The following is a 20,226-nucleotide window of genomic DNA, read 5'->3' on the forward strand; positions in this document are numbered from 1 at the left end:
ACGCTAGACAGACTCTCATGAGGACAGAGGTGGTTATTCTTTTACATGGGATTAGCAGAAGGTTGAAAGTATTAATTTGCACAGGGAAATGGCATTGAGGAATCTAAACTTGGACTCAATATCTGTTGCAAAGAACAGGGTAAGGAAGTTACGTTGCTCCTTACTCATTTTCAGGTACAAGAATTTGATGTACACATTCATTTGTCGGAAAATGAATGGAAATCTACCCTCCAATTTAAAATCAGCTTATCTAATTGATATTTTCATTTTGTTGTGTGGCACTTAAGTCTTGCATCCTGAGTGACTCACAGCTAAGACACACAGACTGAGATAAGTTAAGCATTGTCATCTTCTTGATTCATAAGCCATAATGTATGTTTATTAAAAGTTGATAATTTCATCTGATAAATTGTGGAAGTAGTGGCCTCTGTCTCTGAAGGCTGGTGGACATATGGATCATTTATGATGTCACTTAATAGGGAACATTCTATCTCTTGGCACTGAGTTGACAACTTAACATGGTAGTGACCTGCAAGCTGATTTAAGTGTTATGCTGGATTATCAGGAGCACAGTGGCTATATACATTTTGCGGCATTAATATGTTACCTATTAAATCAAGATTGCCAAGTTTATTTTTTGTGCTTCAAGACTCTAAAAAATGCCTATAGTCTATTATTAGCGCTTGTTTAAAACTTGAAATAAGTATGTTTAGACTAAAAGTTTCAAGTTGAGTATTTTAGAAACCAAGTTCTTGAATTCATTCTAAGTCATCAAATTAAACAGAGCTTGATTCTCAGAAGTACTGAAAAGCTGTGTGGAATTTGTTCAAAGCTCTGGAATCTATGCATGGGTTGATGTCCTAGGGATCAAATTGGAGAGAGTGGAAAAAAGGGCTGACAGATCAGAGAACTTTCCCACAGAAACCCCAGAAGGACATGAACAAGGGCAAAAGCAAGGGGTAACTGTAAAAGTCAGCCTGACAGTTATGTTTATTTCCTTTCTTGATGCTGTTGAAAATAACTTCATATTCATTGCTTTAATGGGCTGCATTTCATCTTTACTCCTTCAGGACTCTTGCTGTAGATGGTGGGGATTATTTACATCTCAATTTATTTCTCAGCCCATTGGCCATAATTAAAAATGGAATTTGGCACTCTACAGAGCCCCTGCTGGAGACTTTCACCTTGTAGAAGAAAGGGGATTAGATGTGATGGTTTACTGGGCTCATGCACAGACCCAAGTGTACTGTGGCACTGAGCCAAAAGCAAGTTGAAATGATATCCAGTCTTCTCTGGCAATGATGTCTACCATGAGTGGAGTAAATCCTATCCTTTGACTACACCCCTTTCTTGTTCCATCCAAATTTGCCCAAGCTCCTGATGTGTGTGGGCTTTTGGTAACACAAAGTTACAGTTGGAGAAGGCAGTGGCTGCCTGCCAAGTCAGTGTGCCTTTAGGATGTTGGAATATATGCCTGTGTTTATGTTGCCACGATGAGCCTTAAGCTGTGCCTATGAAAAGTGCAGAGAATTATTTCTTACAGTCATCACACTCCATCTTTGAGAGGGAATTGGAAATGATGTTCAGAAGCAGAGCTCTGACATTTGATCATTGCTCTGATTACTTTTCAGATTTTTAGGACCTTTTGGTACTAAACCCAAAGAGAAATGCCGCCATAATTCTGGCAAAGGCTTGGCTTTGCTTGCTTTCTTCTTCCCTGTGAAACCAGGGAAAAACAAAAAGGAAGAATTATGTGGCCATGCCCATCTTCTACCACAGCATTTAAAAAAAAATGCATATTTCTTTGAGGTGGTTCTTCTGGGAGAGGACATTGCAAGCCTGTTCTTTGTTAGGGTGATCTTTCAGGACCATGGTGTTTTTTGAAAAATCTTAAAGTGCCTTAATGCTTTCTTGTGGGTAAGAATCAAGGGGCAGGCTAGTATGAGTGACACTGTTGTGGGTATGTACTATAGACCCCCTGATCAAGAGGAGCGAGTTGATAATGTATTCTATAAGCAGCTAGAAGTTGCCTTGAGATCCCAGGGGCTGGTTGTTATGGGGGACTTCAATTACCCATATATTTGCTGGGCAAGCAATACGGCCAGTCGTATGCAGTCCAGACAATTTCTGTAGTATGTTGAAGACAATTTCCTGCTACAGATGGTGTGGGAACCTACAAGGGGAGGGCGGGTGCTGGACCTTGTTTTTACTAACAAGGACGGGCTCGTTAGGGAAGTGAAGGTTGGGGGTGGCTTAGGACAAAGTGACCATGAAATGGTCAAGTTCAAGATCCTGAGTAGAAGAAGCAAGCCAAAAAGTAGGATAGCAACCCTGAATTTTGGAAGAGCTAACTTTGATCTCCTCCGCAACCTAATAGGGGCTATCCTGTGGGCAATGCTGTCTGAAGGAATGGGAGCCTGTGAGAGCTGGGTAGCATTTAAACAGTGCTTCTTCCAAGCACAGGAACGATGCATCCCTTTGAGCAAGAAATCAGGAAAGAGAGGCAGAAGATCTGCATGGATGAGCAGGAAGCTAATGAGTAAACTCAAAGGGAAGCAGAAGGTCTGTGAACTGTGGAAAAAGGGTCTGAACACCTGGGAAGAATATAGGAATGTTGTCAGGGCCTGTAGGGATGTGACTAGGAAGGCTAAAGCCCACTTGGAAATGAAGCTGGCAAGGGACATAAAGGATAATAAAAAGGGGTTTTTAGATGTGTGAATAGTAAGAGGATGACCAGGGATAATGTGGGTCCCTTGCTGAATGAGGCAGGTGTCCTGGTAACAGGGGATGCTGAGAAGGTGGAGATACTGAATGCCTTCTTTGCTTCGGTCTTCACTTCAAATGCCCCCCAGGACCCTCAGACACTGGATGAAAGTAGGAGTGTTTGGGAAATGAAGAGCTTCCCTCTGGTTGAGGTTGGGGTGGTCCAAGAGCATCTCAAAGGGATTAATGCACACAAATCCATGGGCCCAGATGGGATGCATCCACATGTACTGAGGGAGCTGGTGGAAGTGATTACTGAGCCGCTCTCTATCATCTTTGACAGCTCTTGGAGGACAGGAGAAGTGCCTGAAGACTGGAGGATAGCCGATATCACTCCAGTCTTTTTAAAATGGGCAGGAAGGAGGATCCTAGCAACTATAGGCCAGTCAGCCTCACCTCTGTCCCTGGAAAGGTGATGGAACCTTGTTCTGGATGCCATCGCCAAGCAACTGGAAGAGAAGAAGGTCGTGAGGAGTATTCACCATGGATTCACCAAGGAGAGATTGTGCTCAAACAATCTCATATCCTTCTGTGATCTCATCACCGGCTGGGTGGATGAAGGGAGAGCAGGGGATGTCATCTACCTTGACTTCACCAAGGCTTTCAATACTGTCTCCCATGACATCCTGATAACAAAGCTGATAGATGAATGGACAGTGAGGTGGGTTGAGAATTGGCTGTCGGACCAAGCCCAGAGGATCAATGGAGCAGAATCTGAATGGAGGCCTGTGACTAGCAGTGTTCCCCAGGGCTCAGTGTTGGGTCCAGTCCTGTTTAATATCTTCATTGACAACCTTGATGAGGGAATAGCATCCACCCTCAGCAAGTATGCCGATGATACAAAGCTGAGAAGAGTGGCTGACACGCAGGAACACTGCGCTGCCATCCAGCGAGACCTGGACAGGCTGGAGAGCTGGGCAGTTCAACAACAGCAAGTGTAGAGTCTTGCACCTGGGAAGGAATAACCGTTTGTATCAGTACAGGCTGGGGGATGACCTGCTGGAAAAGAGCCCAGTGGAGAAGGACCTGGGGGTCCTGGTTGATGACAGGTTGACCATGAGCCAGCAGTTTGCCCTGGTGGCTAAGAGAGCCAGTGGGATCCTGGGGTGCATCAGGAAGAGTGCGGCCAGCAGGTCGAAGGAGGTGATCCTCCCCCTCTACTCTGCTCTGGTTAGACCCCACCTGGAGTATTGTGTCTAGTTCTGGGCTCCCTGGTATAAAAAGGACAGGGATTTCCTGGAGAGAGTCTGAAGAAGGGCTACGAAGATGATTAAGGGTCTGGAGCATCTCCCCTACGAGGAAAGGCTGAGTGAGCTGGGACTGTTCATTCTTGAGAAGACTAAGGGGGGACCTAATTAAAGTTTATAATTATCTTAAGCATGGGATGCAGGGGGAACTGGCCAGCCCTTTTTCAGTGGTCTGTGGAGACAGGACAAGGAGCAATGGCTGCAAATTAGAGCACAGGCAGTTCTGCACCAACATGTGGAAGAACTTTTTCACAGTGAGGGTGACAGAGCCCTGGGACAGGCTGCCCAGGGAAGTGTTGGAGTCTCCTTTTCTGGAGATATTCAAGACCCGTCTGGATGCCTATCTGTGTAATATGAGCTAGGGAGCCTGCTTTGGCAGGGGGGTTGGACCCGATGATCTCTCGAGGTCCCTTCCAACCCCTATGATTCTTAGTTGGTCTTAAAGGTGTGATCTTTTTGGACTTGAAGTTCTTTGTCTTTGCTAGATACTAGTGATCTGTAATACCCTCGATTAAAAACCCGACTTACTCATAACAAAACACCTTTTTCTTCAACTCTGAGTGATGTTGTGCAACATGCCTTGCAGGAAAGATAATAGATCCCTACGAAGGGATACAGCTGGTCTATGACTATTTCCGTTGCAGGAAGGGATAGTGGTGGAAGAGTAATTTACTGGGACTGAAGTGTATTATTTTCTGCAAAAGCCTTATTGCAAAAGTTTCTGCAGTAATGACCAGAATGAAAAATGGTCTGAAAGAGTGAAGAGAACCCACCACTATGTATGATAACTGCTTGTGAAAAGAAGAAAACTACATAGGATGGCTGATGGCTTGTGGGAAACCCAGCTTCAGGTCCCCAAGCTAGTTCAGGGACAATGAAAAAATTGGAGCAGTTTAGTGACATCCAGCCTATAGAGAATGGATACTTATTATTATTATTATTATTCACTGAACCCTTGTTAGGCAATTATTTCCATTAATGAAACTGTGCCTTCCATGTGCTTTTTCATGATGCAGAAGTGTCTTTAACCTTTCATGCTTCCTCAAAGCATAGCAGTGGCATGGTGAAAAACAGTGAATACATGTAAAAGCTACTTGTGGAAGTTATTTCTTTTGGCAAATCCGTTTCACTAGGGCCATGTAACTGATACAAAAACTAAAACATACAGTTTCCCTGACATGGAGGATTTTTTTAGTCTATCTCAAACTTGATTATCATTGCATCTTTTAACTTCCTTTTAGAAATTAAGAATACTTAAAAGCAATCTATGGACTGTGTCATGATTATACAATTGGAAGTGGTGGTACATTTAGGTAGACTGAAAGAGAAAGAAACTGGGTGTATTTCCAACCTAAAATAGTACTTCTCCAGACTGCATCTGGGCAAACATTCATTATTCTCGTTACATGCTTACAAACCAGGCAGTCTGTGGTGTACCTGTGAGGCAGAACGATCTTGTGTCTGTCTTACTGAGGAAAACCCCACAGAATGTCATCTTTCTGTTTGTAGGATTGCGAGCAGAAGGGACTGAATGTGTGGCAAAATTAATAACTGGGTAGCATTCATACTTTCATCCTTAATTAAAGACAAGTGGGCACGTAAAATATATTTCCCCAGGGCTGTGGTGAGGGAATATCCACACATGTAATTAATCTAGCTGCTGGAAGTCACAATTTCACCACTAAAATGAAGCAGAAATAGACACCAGCCAACAATATGGGCACACTCCAACATTCATTGAAGTCAATGGGAAACTTGTCTTTTGACTTCAAAGGGCATTGGACTGAAGCCTGCAAGATCATATTAAAACACTTAGAAGTCATAAAGCACTTCTTCTTGTCATACCGCAGTAACAGAGCTAGGAAAACTATAGGTGGATTTTAATTTAACCCACTCCCTATACTTTAATTGTTCTGTGTTTACACAGTTGGTGGCATACTGTTGGATTAGGTGGCGACTTGCCTGATGATTTACTGTGTTTCACTGTTGCTGCATGGTATGCGTTTTTCAATAGGCTTGTTTCTTTGCACGTGTTCTTGTGCACTGATATAATCTTCACTTAAGTTACTACATATGATTTTCTATGAGAGCAAAGCTAGTAGCTTCTGTGAGTTGTAGGACTGTTATTTAGTTATCTTGATATGGTGCAGGCATACCCTGAGGGTACAACTATAGAAGGGGCTGAAGATATCAGCATGTCTTCCCCTGAGGGTATCAGTAGCATTCTGGAGGGTACATGATCCTTTTAATGGGATGAGGAAGGAGTCACAGAGCTGCCTGCTGCCATTGCCACTGCTACAAGCAATGCATGGTTTAGACTTAATGTGCTCTGGGCTGCTGCTGGGCAAGTGTTGGTAATGGGCGGGGGGGGGGGGGAATTCAGGGGCTGACTGGAAGTGTCAGGTAAATGTCATCCAACCTGGTCTCTACTATTATTCACCTCACTAACTGATGATTTGGGACTCTGGTTAGCTACTGATTTTTGTCTGATTTCAGAGATCTGTGGCCCATCAACATATTAGAGCAAATGGTTGCCTTGAAACAGATCAAATGGGGTGATCAAAGTCAGTTAGTGCCCACATTTCCCACATCTGGAAGATGCAGTTTAAATTGCCTTCCATCTCAATTTCTTGTTCTGGCTGGCAGGCTGTGTTCAGAGAAGCCCATTAACTGATGCATGTCAAAGTTGATAGTTGACCCATTTGAAAATTTGTGCTTACTTATGGTGTTTATATATTGTCTCAACTTTACATGCACTGAATTCACACTAAGTTTTTAAGTAGCTAAAATTTCACAGAAATGTTTGTCTATGGAAAGGTAGTGTATTTGCTACTTCTGTTTTCTGGTACATTGTTTTCTGGAAGTCAGGACTGAACGGAGCACAAAGAGCATTTTGTCTTTGCACAGCAGTCTGGCTTTGAGCATTTCATGTTGTGACAAACCTATGAGTTTAGTGGCTTGGGCTCCAACAACAAGAAATAATAAGGATTCATCCTATCAGATGAATAACGTGGCACCATTTATAGAGTATCATTTAGGTTGAAAAAGACCTTTATGATCATTGAGTCCAGCCATTAACCTAGTACTGCCAAGTCAACCACTAAATCATGTCCTGGAGTGCCACATCTACACATCTTTTAAATACTTTCAGGGGCGGTGACTCAACCACTTCCCTGGGCAGTGTGTTCCAGTGCTTTGTAACCCTTTCACAGGGAAGAAATTTTTCCTAATATCCAATCTAGACTTCCCTTGGTGCAACTTGAGGCCATTTCTTCTTGCCCTATCACTTGTTACATGGGAGAAGATACCCACACCTTGCTGGCTACAACCTCCTTTCAGGGACTTGTAGAGAGTGACAAGGACTCCCCTCAGCCTCCTTTTCTCCAGGCTAAACAACTCCACTTCCCTCAGGCGCTCCTGTTAAGACTTGCTCTGTAGACTCTCCACCAACTTTGTTGTCCTCCTTTGGACAAACTCCAGTACCTCAATGTCTGTCTTGTAGCGAGGGGCCCAAAAGTGAACATGGCATTCAAGGTACAGCCTCACCAGTGCTGAGTACAGGGGGGTGATCACTTTGCTAGTCCTGCTGGCCAAACTGTGCCTGATACAAGCCCGGTGCTGTTGGCTGACTTGGCCAACTGGGCATGTTGCTGACTCATATTCAGCCTGCCTCACAGTCCATCTGGTCCAAAGGAGCCTAGAAACTGAAGAATCTTATTCCTTTATATACTGAAAATGTTACTGTGCTCAGAATGGGGGCAGCTGGGAGTGTTGCTTTCAGAATCATGCTGAAAAATGGTTTTTCTTGCCCTTGCATGTCTGTAGCCTTGTTTTATAAGTAAATTGGTATCTCTAGTCATACATTTATTTCATTGATACTGCAAAACAGTAAGGCATGATGCAGGTTTTTTTAAAATTTAGAGCACGCTGGAGGAAACCTCAATTAAAGATCAGGATATAGAAACCTCATAGGCAAAGATTTAGTGATTGCTTCCACATTTTGCAGGACTAATGAAAACACATCCTAATTTATTTTATTTTTTAAGGAAATGCCTTGATTTTAGTGGAAGCAGTTGCTCTACAGGTGTGATGAATATGTCAGCAATTCAGTGGAACCACAAGTAGGCCCCAAATGAATAACTATTTTTTTGTTGACATTTAACATTTTTCTGACTTGCGTTGTTATAATGTGTTTATTCTTGTTTGGCACAGGAGTAGAGAAGCTGCTTCCCAGCAGTGTCAAATACAAAAAGTATTTTATTAATTGTATAATTGCTGTATATGAAAATGTGCTTGCCTGTACGCATAGGTGAAATCTGTTTTCTTTTGCAGAAAAGAGTCAAAGATGTCATATCTCCAATTGTATTTGAAGCTGCATACAGCCTTGGGGAACATGTGATAAGAGGAGGAAAAGAGGACAAGGAACTGCCTGCTCTCAAGCCCGTTCTCCGCTGGAACAAAGGACAAAAGATAGCACAAAGGAATCAGGTCAGGTTTGGACCATGTTATTTCCCTAGAAGTCCTGTGGCTCTGATCCTGAACTGACAGCAGAAGTCGTTGCCAAGCTCTAGGCTATTTGTACAGTACCTACTATTGCTGATGTCAGTGCTTCTCCATGATGTAGTAAAAGACTTATGCTGACAAAGTTGGGCAATACAAAGTGAGGTCACATGTTTGTTTAAAGGTGCTGGTGCTGTGAAAGAGACTTGAATAATGCAAAGGATGAGAAAGCTCCTGCTCCTTCTGGTCCTTCCCTTTCTGGTAGGAGCCTTTCATGAGAGCTTTGGCCTTGGCTTTCTTGCCAGAGGTTCCAGGAGGGAGCACAGGAATTTGACCCTCTCCATAAGGGGATAACAGTGAAGAGAATAAAGAAAATTCTTTCCTGGCCATTGCTCTGTTTTTCTGGAGAGCTCCTCACGTGCAGTCATGTGGCAGGAGAAACATGCTCCTGCTGTTATTATTGTGGGATGTGCTGTGGTAAAATAAGGTAGGTTTGTTTCAAAGAAAGTAGGTGCAGCCATATATTTATTAGGATCCTATTTTGCTCTGTTGCAATGCAGAAAACCCTTGTGTGTTTAAGTTTGATGACAGCAAGAGCAATCCCTTAAATTTTGAAACACCTGTCATTAGAAAGTAGAGATCTTTCCCTCCCACTGTAAAATTATTCCCGAAGGAAATGAATTGTATGATTATGCCACCTTTCTTGTATGTTTGCCTTGACCTCACTAGTATCTTTGGAAAATGTTGGCCAGTTTTTTCTTAGGTTTTGACCGGAGTGATTCAGACAGTACTTATGAAGGTATTAAAAGCCCTCAGGGACCATGAAAGCAGGCACTTGTGTCAAGGAGAGAGATCACATTAGTTACCTTTTGAAAGCCTCTAGTCCGGTCAGAATTGCAGGATAATTTAGTCTTGGGAGGACCTTTGTAGACCTAGTTCCTTGCTCAAAGCAGAAGGAATGTAAAAGTTAGATCAAGTTGATCAGGGTTGTATCCAGTCAAGTTTATTTTCCAAAGCATGGTTTTACAGAGTTACAAGCTGGCATTTCATCTGAATAAGAAATTATTATTTTTTTAAAAACCTGTGAAAAGTCTGTCTGGAGTCCAAGGCTTTTAGCAGTGGATGGTTAGATCTGTTTTTTAACCCTGGGAAGTTCATATCTATTAAGTGACTTTTGCATTATCTCCTCTAGCATTACTTTCTGATGCTGCTCACAAGGTTATGTTACTGTGCTGGCATTGCAGGTCCCTGAATACTACTCAAAATAATAGCTGAAACACCGAAAGAGAGAGGCTTTGTCATATGCCTGAGCATTTTGAAATGTATTTGGCTGTAATCCTTGTACTTAGAGAAATGGATAATCCTCCAAATATGCTTTATTTTTATAAATGTACAAATGAAAGATGTTTCTAAGTATTGCTTATTTTTATGAAGAGGAATTATGTAGCTGATAACTCACTGTTGCATTGTTGCAAACACGATGGGAATTTGTAGAGAACTTTAGAATTTGAGCAGTGTACTGAAAACTTGAGTGTTACATGAATGAAGCTGCTCGCATGCTTTACTACTGGGTTCAGACTCAAAAGGTCACATCTTGCCCTGCAGGCATAGTCTCGGATCAATATTAAAATACCTAAATGCTGAGCTTATAGATAAGAAACAAAAATATGTTGGGAATTTCCCTGACTTGTTTTCTTGTGTAATTTGGATGAGAGGCAGCCAGTTTAACAATCCCTTCCCATTTGCTTTCCAGATGTTGTTCACTTAGCTTAGTAAGAATTTTGACATGGGGCTTTCAGCTAAGGAAGTGGGCAGAGCCTCAGTTAGGGTGCAGTCATGGTGACAAAGTCCTAGGAGTAGCCTCAAGGCATGGTGGTGGTGTCTTCAAAGACCAATTTCATGAGAAAATCAGAGCACAGCATTCTCTTTCAGGGTTCTTGCCTTGCAAGTAGAAATATTTTTTAAAGGCCAAAAGGGATATTAGGAACTGAAGTTTATGTAATAAAGGATTTAAATCTTCAAAGAACCTAATGATTCTGGAGGGACCTTACACTTTTGTAAGTCCAATTCAATGCAGATTTTATGGGCTCTGTTTTCAGAAAATACAGAATGGGTGAGGGCACATGGACACAGCGCTAGTACTGAAGTGTTTTAAATACAGTTAGTGGTGTGTGGTTTTCAGAAGCCCTAGATCCTGTTAATCCAGTAAGAAGCAGCATTTTGAAATTGGAAATACTGTATATGTTGCTTCAAGGCACCCTTAGGACAGCGTTAGATGTTGATGCTTTGCTAAAAAAGCATAGGCTTTTATGGATGTTCGCAGGAAAAGAAACTGAAATAGTGATTAACTGTAGAAATGAGAGGGAGCCATGACTGGGCAGGAGACTCCCATCTTTCAAGAAGTGATCACTTTCACTGGGATTTCCATTTCTCATGCAAACAGACGTTCTCTGAATTCATGCCTGACTTCCCAACAAGAGTGTACAACCCTGTGTGCCACAAACGAGGTGGTAGGAAAGCCATCAAGTAGCCTCTTGACTAGAAGATCATATTGAGCACATCAAGTTCCTCGTGGTCTTTTGCTCCAATGCATTAAGGAGTCAGTCTGGAAAATAGTGTCCATGGACACCCACTAGTGACATGGGGCTGGGGTGCCTCCCTCTCTGATGATGTAATCACAGAAAATGATTTTGTTGGATATTAATCCTTTGAATGAGTATTGCACTGCAAGTGAGAGATCAGTGTGATCTTGTACTAATAATTTAGACTGATGCAGAGATAGAGCATTGAAGGGTGTAGGATTTCATTGAAAATGCATGTATTTATTGGTAACCTTTATTTTCAAAGAACGCAAGTTTTACTGTAAGACAGTGCAAAATGCTTACACGTAAACCAACAAAAACAAGCCTTGACTGTTCAGTGAAGGAGACTGTATTCCTAAATGAACTGTGCTCGGAACAGTCAAATATGGTAAATAATTTGAATGTCTGATTCATTAAAGAATGATTTTTCCTAATGAAAAATCATGCAATAGTCAGATTTCATGCTTTGGCTATTTCTTTTGTAAGCAAGGAGACTCTGATGCTTCAAAAAAAAAAAGTAATAATAATGTAATTAAACTGGGCTGAGGAACTGTTTGGCCCAGGATAGAGTAACAGTTGATTTCTTATGGACTTAATTTTTTTTTTTTTTGGTTCTTGTATATACTCATCAGAAACTCTGGTTGCTATAGCATTATGTAATTATTTGTAGCAATAAAAGTAAATACCTAAAGATTAGTGTACATGACTATTGATAGATGCCTCGGCAATTTATACAGTTGCTGAGTGGAGGCTGGTTGTGTCGAGATTACAGCTTTCCAAGTTGGAAGTGGCTAGCTGGCTCAATTTTGCTCAAACAGAAAATCTCTTATGGGTCACATTGGGTGGGTGGGTGGGGGAAATTACTTTTCGAGTGCGCATTAGGAACTTTAAAGCTTCCCACCCTGAGGATGACTTTTCATTAGCTTCTTTGTTGACTCCCAAATCCAGTTGCTGCTTCCATCCACTGGAAAAAACTAGTAAGTCTCCTTACTTCAGGGAAATTAATGTGTATTTAGAACTTGGTTTGGCTTAGTTCACCATAAGTGGTTTGTACTATAACATTTATTTTTGTATACCCACTGTATAAATACATGTCAACCAAGAAGGAGAAATATCTCCTGCCAAATACAGTGGGGATTTGTTCCTAGTAGTATCCAGTAATGTATCTTAGAGTTCAAAAGGTGGTGTGCTAGAATTCTGCCTGTTCTAAATACTGTAATAAAATCACCTGCTGTTATGTGTATGGAGACACCATTTTGTTATAGGAAAATGTTCTCAGTAGATTTAATTGCGTCAGTGTCTTCAGCACTTTGGGAATGGTCTGCCATAAAACTGCGTGTAAGTTATGAGAGACCGAAAATGTTTAGAATGTTCTGTTCCCAGCTGTGCCGCTGACTTGCAGTGAGAATTTGGGTACAGTTCTGTACCTCTGGGTGACTGAGACTGCACGTCTCTGGGATAAACGTCATCTTTTTAAAGCAGAGAACTGTTTATTGGAAATACTTGTGTTGGAAAAGCTGGTTAAGTATTTGCCCATAAATCTTAGTTGGCAGGTACAAGGAAGTACAGGAGAGCTTTTATGGAGCTGAATTATGAACACCTTTAGTGATTTTTTTGTTTGTTTGTTTGTTTGCTGCACAAAAAATGCCTTTCTCTATTTCAAACATGCATGCACTCCCTGGGTCTTATCTGTCATTGCTTTGTCATCAGTATATGGACAGGCCAAAATGTGGTGTCCTTATACCCAGCATGATCTAGGTTTGCTAATGGTGCCTTCTCCAGAGGAGAGATCCCTGTCTGCCTGCTTGAGTCAGGTCATGTCTCTGCCAGCAAACTGAGCTGTGCGTGCCCGGAGGATTTCTAGGCATTGGACTGACATCTCTACTCTACTCTGGTATGCTGCTGGAACAGCTCTTGGCATGATTTTAGCCTGTGCCAACTGCTGCAAACCATTTCCAGACATGGGTCAGGACTTGGGATTCTCCTGTCTGGGAGGCCAGGGCAGTTTAATGTACTGGTACAGATGATGCTTTAGTACCTTAGTTATACCTGTGAACAGCTGGATAGGTGGAAAGTCTGAAGATTAACTGACTTATACCCACCCAGGCACCTAAGAAATCTTTGGGAGACTTCAAGAGTCAGCCTAATTGCCGCATTTCAGAGGGTACTTTTTGCCACTCTTTTTCCTTCTTGGGCAGAGCAAGCTCCCAAGTTATCTTCTGCATTTATTCTTGCAGAGGTCCACCATGTGCCACCCCTCCTGACTCATTGCCATTGTTTTCCCTTCAGCTGGAGTGGGATTGCTGAAAGTGGTCATTTCCACTCCTCCCTTTGCCATCCCTTTGGTGGTGTCTGTCTTTTGCTCTAGACAAGTTTGGTCAGAGTTGGTGCTGAACTGTCAGGGACTGGGTGCTGTTCGTGCCAGGAAATGTGGAAAGGGCCCACCATGAGTATGTACTGGATTAGTCTGAGTATTGTATTTGCCTGCTTTTTTGTTGCTGAATGGCAATAGAGAGGAAAGATTTACAAGGCTGGAAAAGATTCAGAAATGAGCAAGAACAGCAGGTGTGCAGATGTATTGTACCTCTGAAATGTTTATAATTAGCAAACTCACTTAAGTAAGAATGAGTGGAAATCGCTACCTCTGATTCTATGCATGTTTCTTAAGCAACAACAGGATTGACCAGTAATTGTCTGATGTGTTCATATCCTTGTTTAACCGTAGAGGAAAACCAAAATAACTGAGATATCTGTAAGACCTGGTTTAATCCCCAGGTTTACATGTCATGGGCTTTCTAAAGAACAACAGCCAATACTATATGCTAATGCACATGCACACCCACATGCCTTCATGTCTTGGTGTATGTACTAGGGGAGTGTCAGAATACAGGGTGAACCTGCCTTAGGTGGTAGGATGTGAATTACATGATTTAGTTTACAAGTTCTTCAAATAAATAGGTAGAGAAAGCAGAGATATTCATGTAAGCATTTGCAAGCTGTACCTTACCTTAAAATCCTACTGTAATTGTTATTATGCTTTTATATTTCTCATTACACAGTTGTGTAATGAGCAACAATTTTTTTTTACTCTTGTGTTAAAATGTTTAAGTATAAAAGCATCCTGGGTGAAGAAGATTAATCTTATGGTTCCACTTTTAGTAGTGGAAATAAGTTTTAGAGTAGAAAACCTTCTCAAGTATCATTAAAGAACCCTCTTGAGAAGCTAGAATTGAATTATTCTCTAGTTGTCCAAAATAAATGGAAGACCATTTAAGACAAGACAGGAAATATATTGAGAAATGTGCTGCAGACATCAGCCCAATAGGCCTTTCCCATCTATTGTTCTATGAATTTATAAGGTCTGAAGTCTTGGAAAATGAGAACACTATTTGGGTGATTTGAACTGTTAATGATTTAAAAAAGAAAAAATTGCCTCAGCCTGAAAAATGAGTCAAACTAGAAATCTAATAAAGCTCTGAAGGGCTAGGAGTGTATTTCTGCTGCCATCAATTGTAGATCTTCACCCCAGGAGAATATGAGGACAAAAGATTGCATTGTTAAATCCACTCACTGCTGTAAGGAATAACTAATACACATGCTTATTAATTTATGCTTGCCTTCAGTAGCTAACAGGTTTCATGCCAGGTCTTTTCTAAACACCTGATTTCATTTGGAAGTTCCTCTTCCCCTTGAGTGCCCTCTCTCCTCCTTAGTTTGGTGCTCAAAAACGTTTTTTAAAATTCCTGAAAGCAGGATGCAGCTGAAATAGGGGAGAAATAATTGCATTTGACCTTAGATGGCTTGAGAAGCAGCTGGTCATGATCTTTTGGCCCAAAGTCTTCCACTCAGTAAAGTGGATGACTTCCCCTGTAGCTTTCCCCAGCTGGAGAAGTTTGACTTACATGGCTGCACCCTTACTAATGTAGTAAAACAGTTATTACTGGCCAGTTTCTGTTTTATTACACTAATGCACTATGAATAAGCATATGTTTTCTTTGCATGGAGACATGCTCTGATGAAGTCTATACAGAGCTAGGGGACCTTCCTGTAGCTAACCTTGGTCCCCTGCAGCACACACTACCAGCATGGCTCTTTGGTTTCATAGCAAGATTCTTCTAAACACTTACCGCTCCCCTGGTGTTCCTGCCTTCATTGTGTGTTTGCTTCGCCACTCACTAGGGGCAATGTGGAAACCATGCATTCGTATTTTGGCCAACACATCTGATGAAATCCTGGAAAGCTTTTCACAGTATTAATTGCTTCTCTAGTGGGAATTTAAATCAGCCATTTTTGCACTTGGCTCAGCAGGATATGTGAACAGATCACTTCCATGAGTAGTATAGGAAAGTATGGGATGTCTGGCGAGAGTCCATCATTATTTCTATTTTTGTGGTCAATAGATCTGTAGGTAGTAGCTTTGTTTTGCAAAAAGACAAAATAATTAAGGTCTAAAATCAGGCTCCTGTACATAGTTTTTTTTTCCTAACTTAAATGATTCAATGAATCTATGATTCTACATGTAGGTACAATCTGAGTGATTGATTCATGAGGCTCTATAAAACAGAAAATTGTTCCTAGAAAAGGCAATAAGATTTGCTTATAGCAAATGCTTACACATCGATATTGGATCATATATCCTTGTCCCTAAATAAGGACCCAGGAACCGAGCTTCACCAGATAACACAGTAACAGCCATATAGTGACAAGATCTAAAAAGTAAAGAATTGTTATAATACCCCTCCTTATCCTGCATCTTAAAATAGATGTGCTTTTGTGTTACTAGTATGATGTAGTTGTTCAGTTATCCCTGCACATACCATAGGATGTCTTGACAGTTTACAGGAATTCAACATAGACACTGGGATACTGGATTCTTGACACAGATTATTTTGCATAACCCAAGGTATCCTGCTGAAGTACATGGCACAGTTCATGAAGTTAAAGGAATGCATCCCTCGTTACTGGAGGCCAGCTCTGCCACCTTTTGAGAGGGGTACTGTTAACTTTTTGTAGCCTGATGTGTCAGGAAGTCTTTAAAAGCTCAGAGTGAATCACTGCTTTCTTATCCAGAGCATAAACCAGCACGCTTTCAGGGGTTATTTTGAGAATACTGTTTCTCCCCCTTTGTTTCAAACATTGTCCTTCAGCTGTCACTTTCCCTTTTCTGTGAAAGGATGGGCACAACTCTTACTGGCAAACAGTCCTGGCAATCTCTCAAGGTCTTGATTGCATATTTTGGCTATAACCTGAAATTTCCACGTGCTTCCTTGAATTTTGTGAGGTTGAATGTCTTGTAATATCTTTTTTCTTTTTTTATTGGATAATTTCCGGTATCTTCTGTGGGCAGGAGTGGCATAAGTACAGGGGAGTTTTGTTTTCTGTTTCCTGTTCCCTCCCTTACTCCCAGAAACAAAAATGTGTTTAATTTTTGATAGCAATTGAAAAAAAGTGAAGCAATTTAGAAAGTTAGATTTGAAATCCTAAATCACGTTCATCTAGCAGAGAACTGGGATCTTTAGGCTAAAGACTGGCTCCTTCTTGCTTGTCTTATGTCCTAGCAGCATTGCGAAGGAGTCCGCCATCAGTGGTAAGGAAAAGAAGAGTATCTTCACCCCACTATCCAGCAATTTTGTGCTTTAGGTTGCTTTAGGATGCAGAAGCTAGGCTTTTATCCTCCTACTACTTCCTGAACATTTACCCCTGGGCTTTGCTACAGAATGTATAGTTTAGTCAAGAGGCAGAGTGAACACTAAGGTGGTTGTTCTGAGCCCCTGATATGAGTGCCTGTCTAGACACATCTTCTTCCTTATTAGTTGGCTCTGTGTCTCTCCTTACTGTACATATAACTGCATACAGATGTGCCCATTCACTCTTTACGATGAGTATCTCTTAATGTATGCTTTTTGGGTCTTTCTCTGGAGTATGTGGGCAACATCCACCTCCACGAACCTTTCATTCCCTGTCCTCCCAAGAAGCATCATCTTTTCTACCCAGAGAAGTTGCCAGGCAGAATTTGAGAAAACCCTGTTTGCCCAGGGTGTTTGGTAGCCTGGTGGGAACTGCTACAGAGCAGTTCTCCATAGCTGCTGGGGAGCAGCAGGGGAGAGCACAGAGAGGAATTGCAGACCTTGGAAATGCAGGATTTTGCTACGTGCTTTGCTGTGGATCTGGTGATTTCAGGAAGTCTGACAAGACTCACTGTACATGCACTTTACATTAGCTTTCTGTTTGTACAATAAAGATGTGTCCTAGAAACACTGAGGTTATCCTGTTCCTGCTACTGAGCAGAAGCACATCTATTTCTCTGCCGGAAATGCCAGACAGAATTGCGGTGGCTTTCAGATAAGAGATGCAGCTGTGTTTCTCATTCAGGACAATTTCTGCCCCTTCCTCCCAACTTGATTTTTTTTTCTTGTCTGTATTATGTAAAGAAGCTTCCTGACCATCTCTAATATATTCAAAGCTGTGAGGTACTTGGCACTAAATAAGTGGAATCCAGTAAAAATCAGTTGAACTTCTGAACACTGCCATTCAGAATCGCTCCTCTTCACTCTGGGTAATAATAACAACTGGAAACATTACGAAGCATTCCCTAGTGCAATGAATTTGTTTGGTCCTACTTCCTTTTCTCCAGGTCTGGATAATGCATGCAGCCCATTGGTTATCTAATTCAACACTTCTAACATATAATGAGCTCTATAAATCCCTAACTCTAGTATTGTAAAGCTGAAACCACTTTAAGGATTGCTTAGAGTTAAAAGTAGTAGGAGTAATAGTAATATTGTAGTAGGGCCTGTACATATCCCAAGAATGGACTCCTGCTCTAACAAGATGCAGCACTGTTAGTCTGGCCCAAAGAAATCACAGCCCATGTAAGGGCACAGTAACAGAATATATAAGCAGTGTTCACAGATGTTATGATGACTTGCAGTGTGTTTACCCCTTAATTCTTTAGGGGGGATTTGAACAGGCAGGAATTAGTCAACTGGAAAGGCAGAAGAAGCAACAGGCTGGGGAAGGGGAGGCTTAAGATAGCAAAGAAAAAAATTGGTGGAAGTAGATTGACTGTGAAGAAGCTACAGAGTTGAGGCTCTAGCAGGCCAAAAAAAAAAAGGAGGTGGAGTAGACTCATGGCAGCATCTATCAAGACTAGGGAAATGGTGGAAGATAGTAAAATAATCTGTAGATGTAATCAGCTTGTAATGGAAGCAGGCTGCTGAACCAGCTGTGGCTGTATCAGTAGGTCCTGACAGCTGGCTGTACTGGAAATCATTTCTTCCCCCAGAACCGAAAGGATTCAAGATCTTTCACAGAAGCAAAGGGTTCACTCCTACAGAGTTACGAGCGATTAATCATCCTTGATTCTTTGTTCTGTCCCAGTGCTGTGTAGGAACTTGGATTTCTACGGGGTGACAAAATGCTCCCAGTCTCTTTTGAAGTAGCTTACTGGCTACTGCGTGGTATGATGGAAGTAGTTTTGTTCATTTGTTTGGAGAACCACAACTATAGATTTTAGTAACAAAATTCCAGCTACATTATGTAGTTACTTAAATATACTTACAGTACTTTATTCTTTGAAACGTGCAGGTTGTATCTTTAATCATTCTGGTTGCTTTGCCAAGATTTCTGCAATGCCAATAGGGGAAACTGTCATGCAAGAATATTTTTACAGTTTGTTTCTTTTTTCTCCTCTGAAGGTCAAACAATCTTTCCTATATATAGCTACTACGTTGGTTGAGGATTAATTCTGAGAACTTTTGAGACTATACCTCTGAAATGTGCCATGTTTTGTGAGGGATACCTTGTGCCAGTTCCTGTCTCGGGACTCTTGTCCTTTAGCGTGGTAGTCTTTATTAAGGATAAAGGGTAAGTTTAGCCCTTGTCTTTAAATCCTCAACAATATCTACTTTGGAGATGCTGAGAAAGCAAAAGGTGAGAAAGGAAACTGAAAGGGTGATGTAAACAGTCCCAAATGAACTGGCTGCCTTTTCTCTTTCTTCTTTTTGCAAATCAGTACGACCAACAGCATAGTTTGATATCTGCCAGTCTAACACCAATTAACCTCATAAAGGTCCGCTCCTTTTTGAAGAGCTCTGACAATACAGAAAAAGGAGAATAAGCTGCCTCTTTAGCCAAGAGTCCTCCTGAATGGAAGTGGACCAGAAATCTCTATGCCCTCTGAATGTAAGATTCAAAGTCTGTCTCTAATGCTGCTACAGTTGAGTAGAGCTCAAAGTATTAACTCGTATGTCCCCTGCCCCACCCCAGTCCCTAAGTCTCTTGAAACCTCTCATACCATTATCTCTCCTGCACAGATTTGCTCTGTGTTTATAGACTGAAAGGTATTTATCACCAAAGTCATGGAGCCAAACCTGTGGAAAGCAATATTCATATTAAAGGTAAAAGACCAGTGAGGTGTCGGGTATACCAACAGAACAGTGTTGGTAACCCTCATTTTGGGCATTTGTCTTTTGAATGTTTGGTAAGCTGAAGAGCATTATAACTCTGAAATTATGAACCATCTTGGCTGAAAAGCCTAATCATCTGTTCAGAAAGGTATTGATCTCTGTTCTCAATAGCAGGGGAAAGTAAACACAATCTTGATGCCATTTAGGTTTCTTTGGGGACAGAAAAATGTTCCTGTCCTCTTTTTTTTGCTCACTGGTGGCTGCCTTATTTAGCCATGACAGACTTCCATAGAGATTTACATAGGCTCCTAGACTTGTCGTGTATTCCCCTTATTTTTGATGCTTAAATAGTAGGTCTGAGTCTGGTTGTCTGTTATCCTTTAACAATTCCTAGTTTTATCAATCTGTAAATTTCTTAAATAACAGTCTTTATCAGAGTTCACAAGATTGACAATGGTTCCATTATTTGAAGATATCATAAGTCTTTCTAATTTTCTGTTGCTTGCAGAATAGCAGAGATGTTTTCTACAGTACTTAATTTTTTGTTTGTTTGTTTTAATTCCTTATCTTTAATATAGACTGCTGGTTTAATGTACTGGTTTGGTCCATGATCATCTTACTTGCCATTCTTAGGAGTGAAAAGAATTTCATCAATAGTTTATTTTCTGTTTCATTTTCATACTAATGTGTTGCTAAGAGAAATAATAATGCCAGAAATATTGTGTG

The 20,226-nt window shown here is 41.2% G+C and overlaps 1 protein-coding gene across 1 annotated transcript in view; it reads left to right on the plus strand.

The window, feature by feature from the left end:
- The window catches only part of ITGA9 (integrin subunit alpha 9), a gene marked incomplete at both ends in the record, with an annotated part of 230,158 nt that overhangs the window by 113,198 nt on the left and 96,734 nt on the right, over positions 1–20,226 (plus strand). The window contains one exon of the mRNA XM_084260536.1: positions 8,343–8,498. Within this exon, the coding sequence (XP_084116662.1) occupies positions 8,343–8,498 (156 nt within the window). The remainder of the gene's footprint in view (positions 1–8,342; positions 8,499–20,226) is intronic.

The sequence above is a fragment of the Gallinula chloropus genome (assembly GCF_964237585.1).
Source record: "Gallinula chloropus genome assembly, chromosome: 2".
Classification (NCBI taxonomy): domain Eukaryota; kingdom Metazoa; phylum Chordata; class Aves; order Gruiformes; family Rallidae; genus Gallinula; species Gallinula chloropus.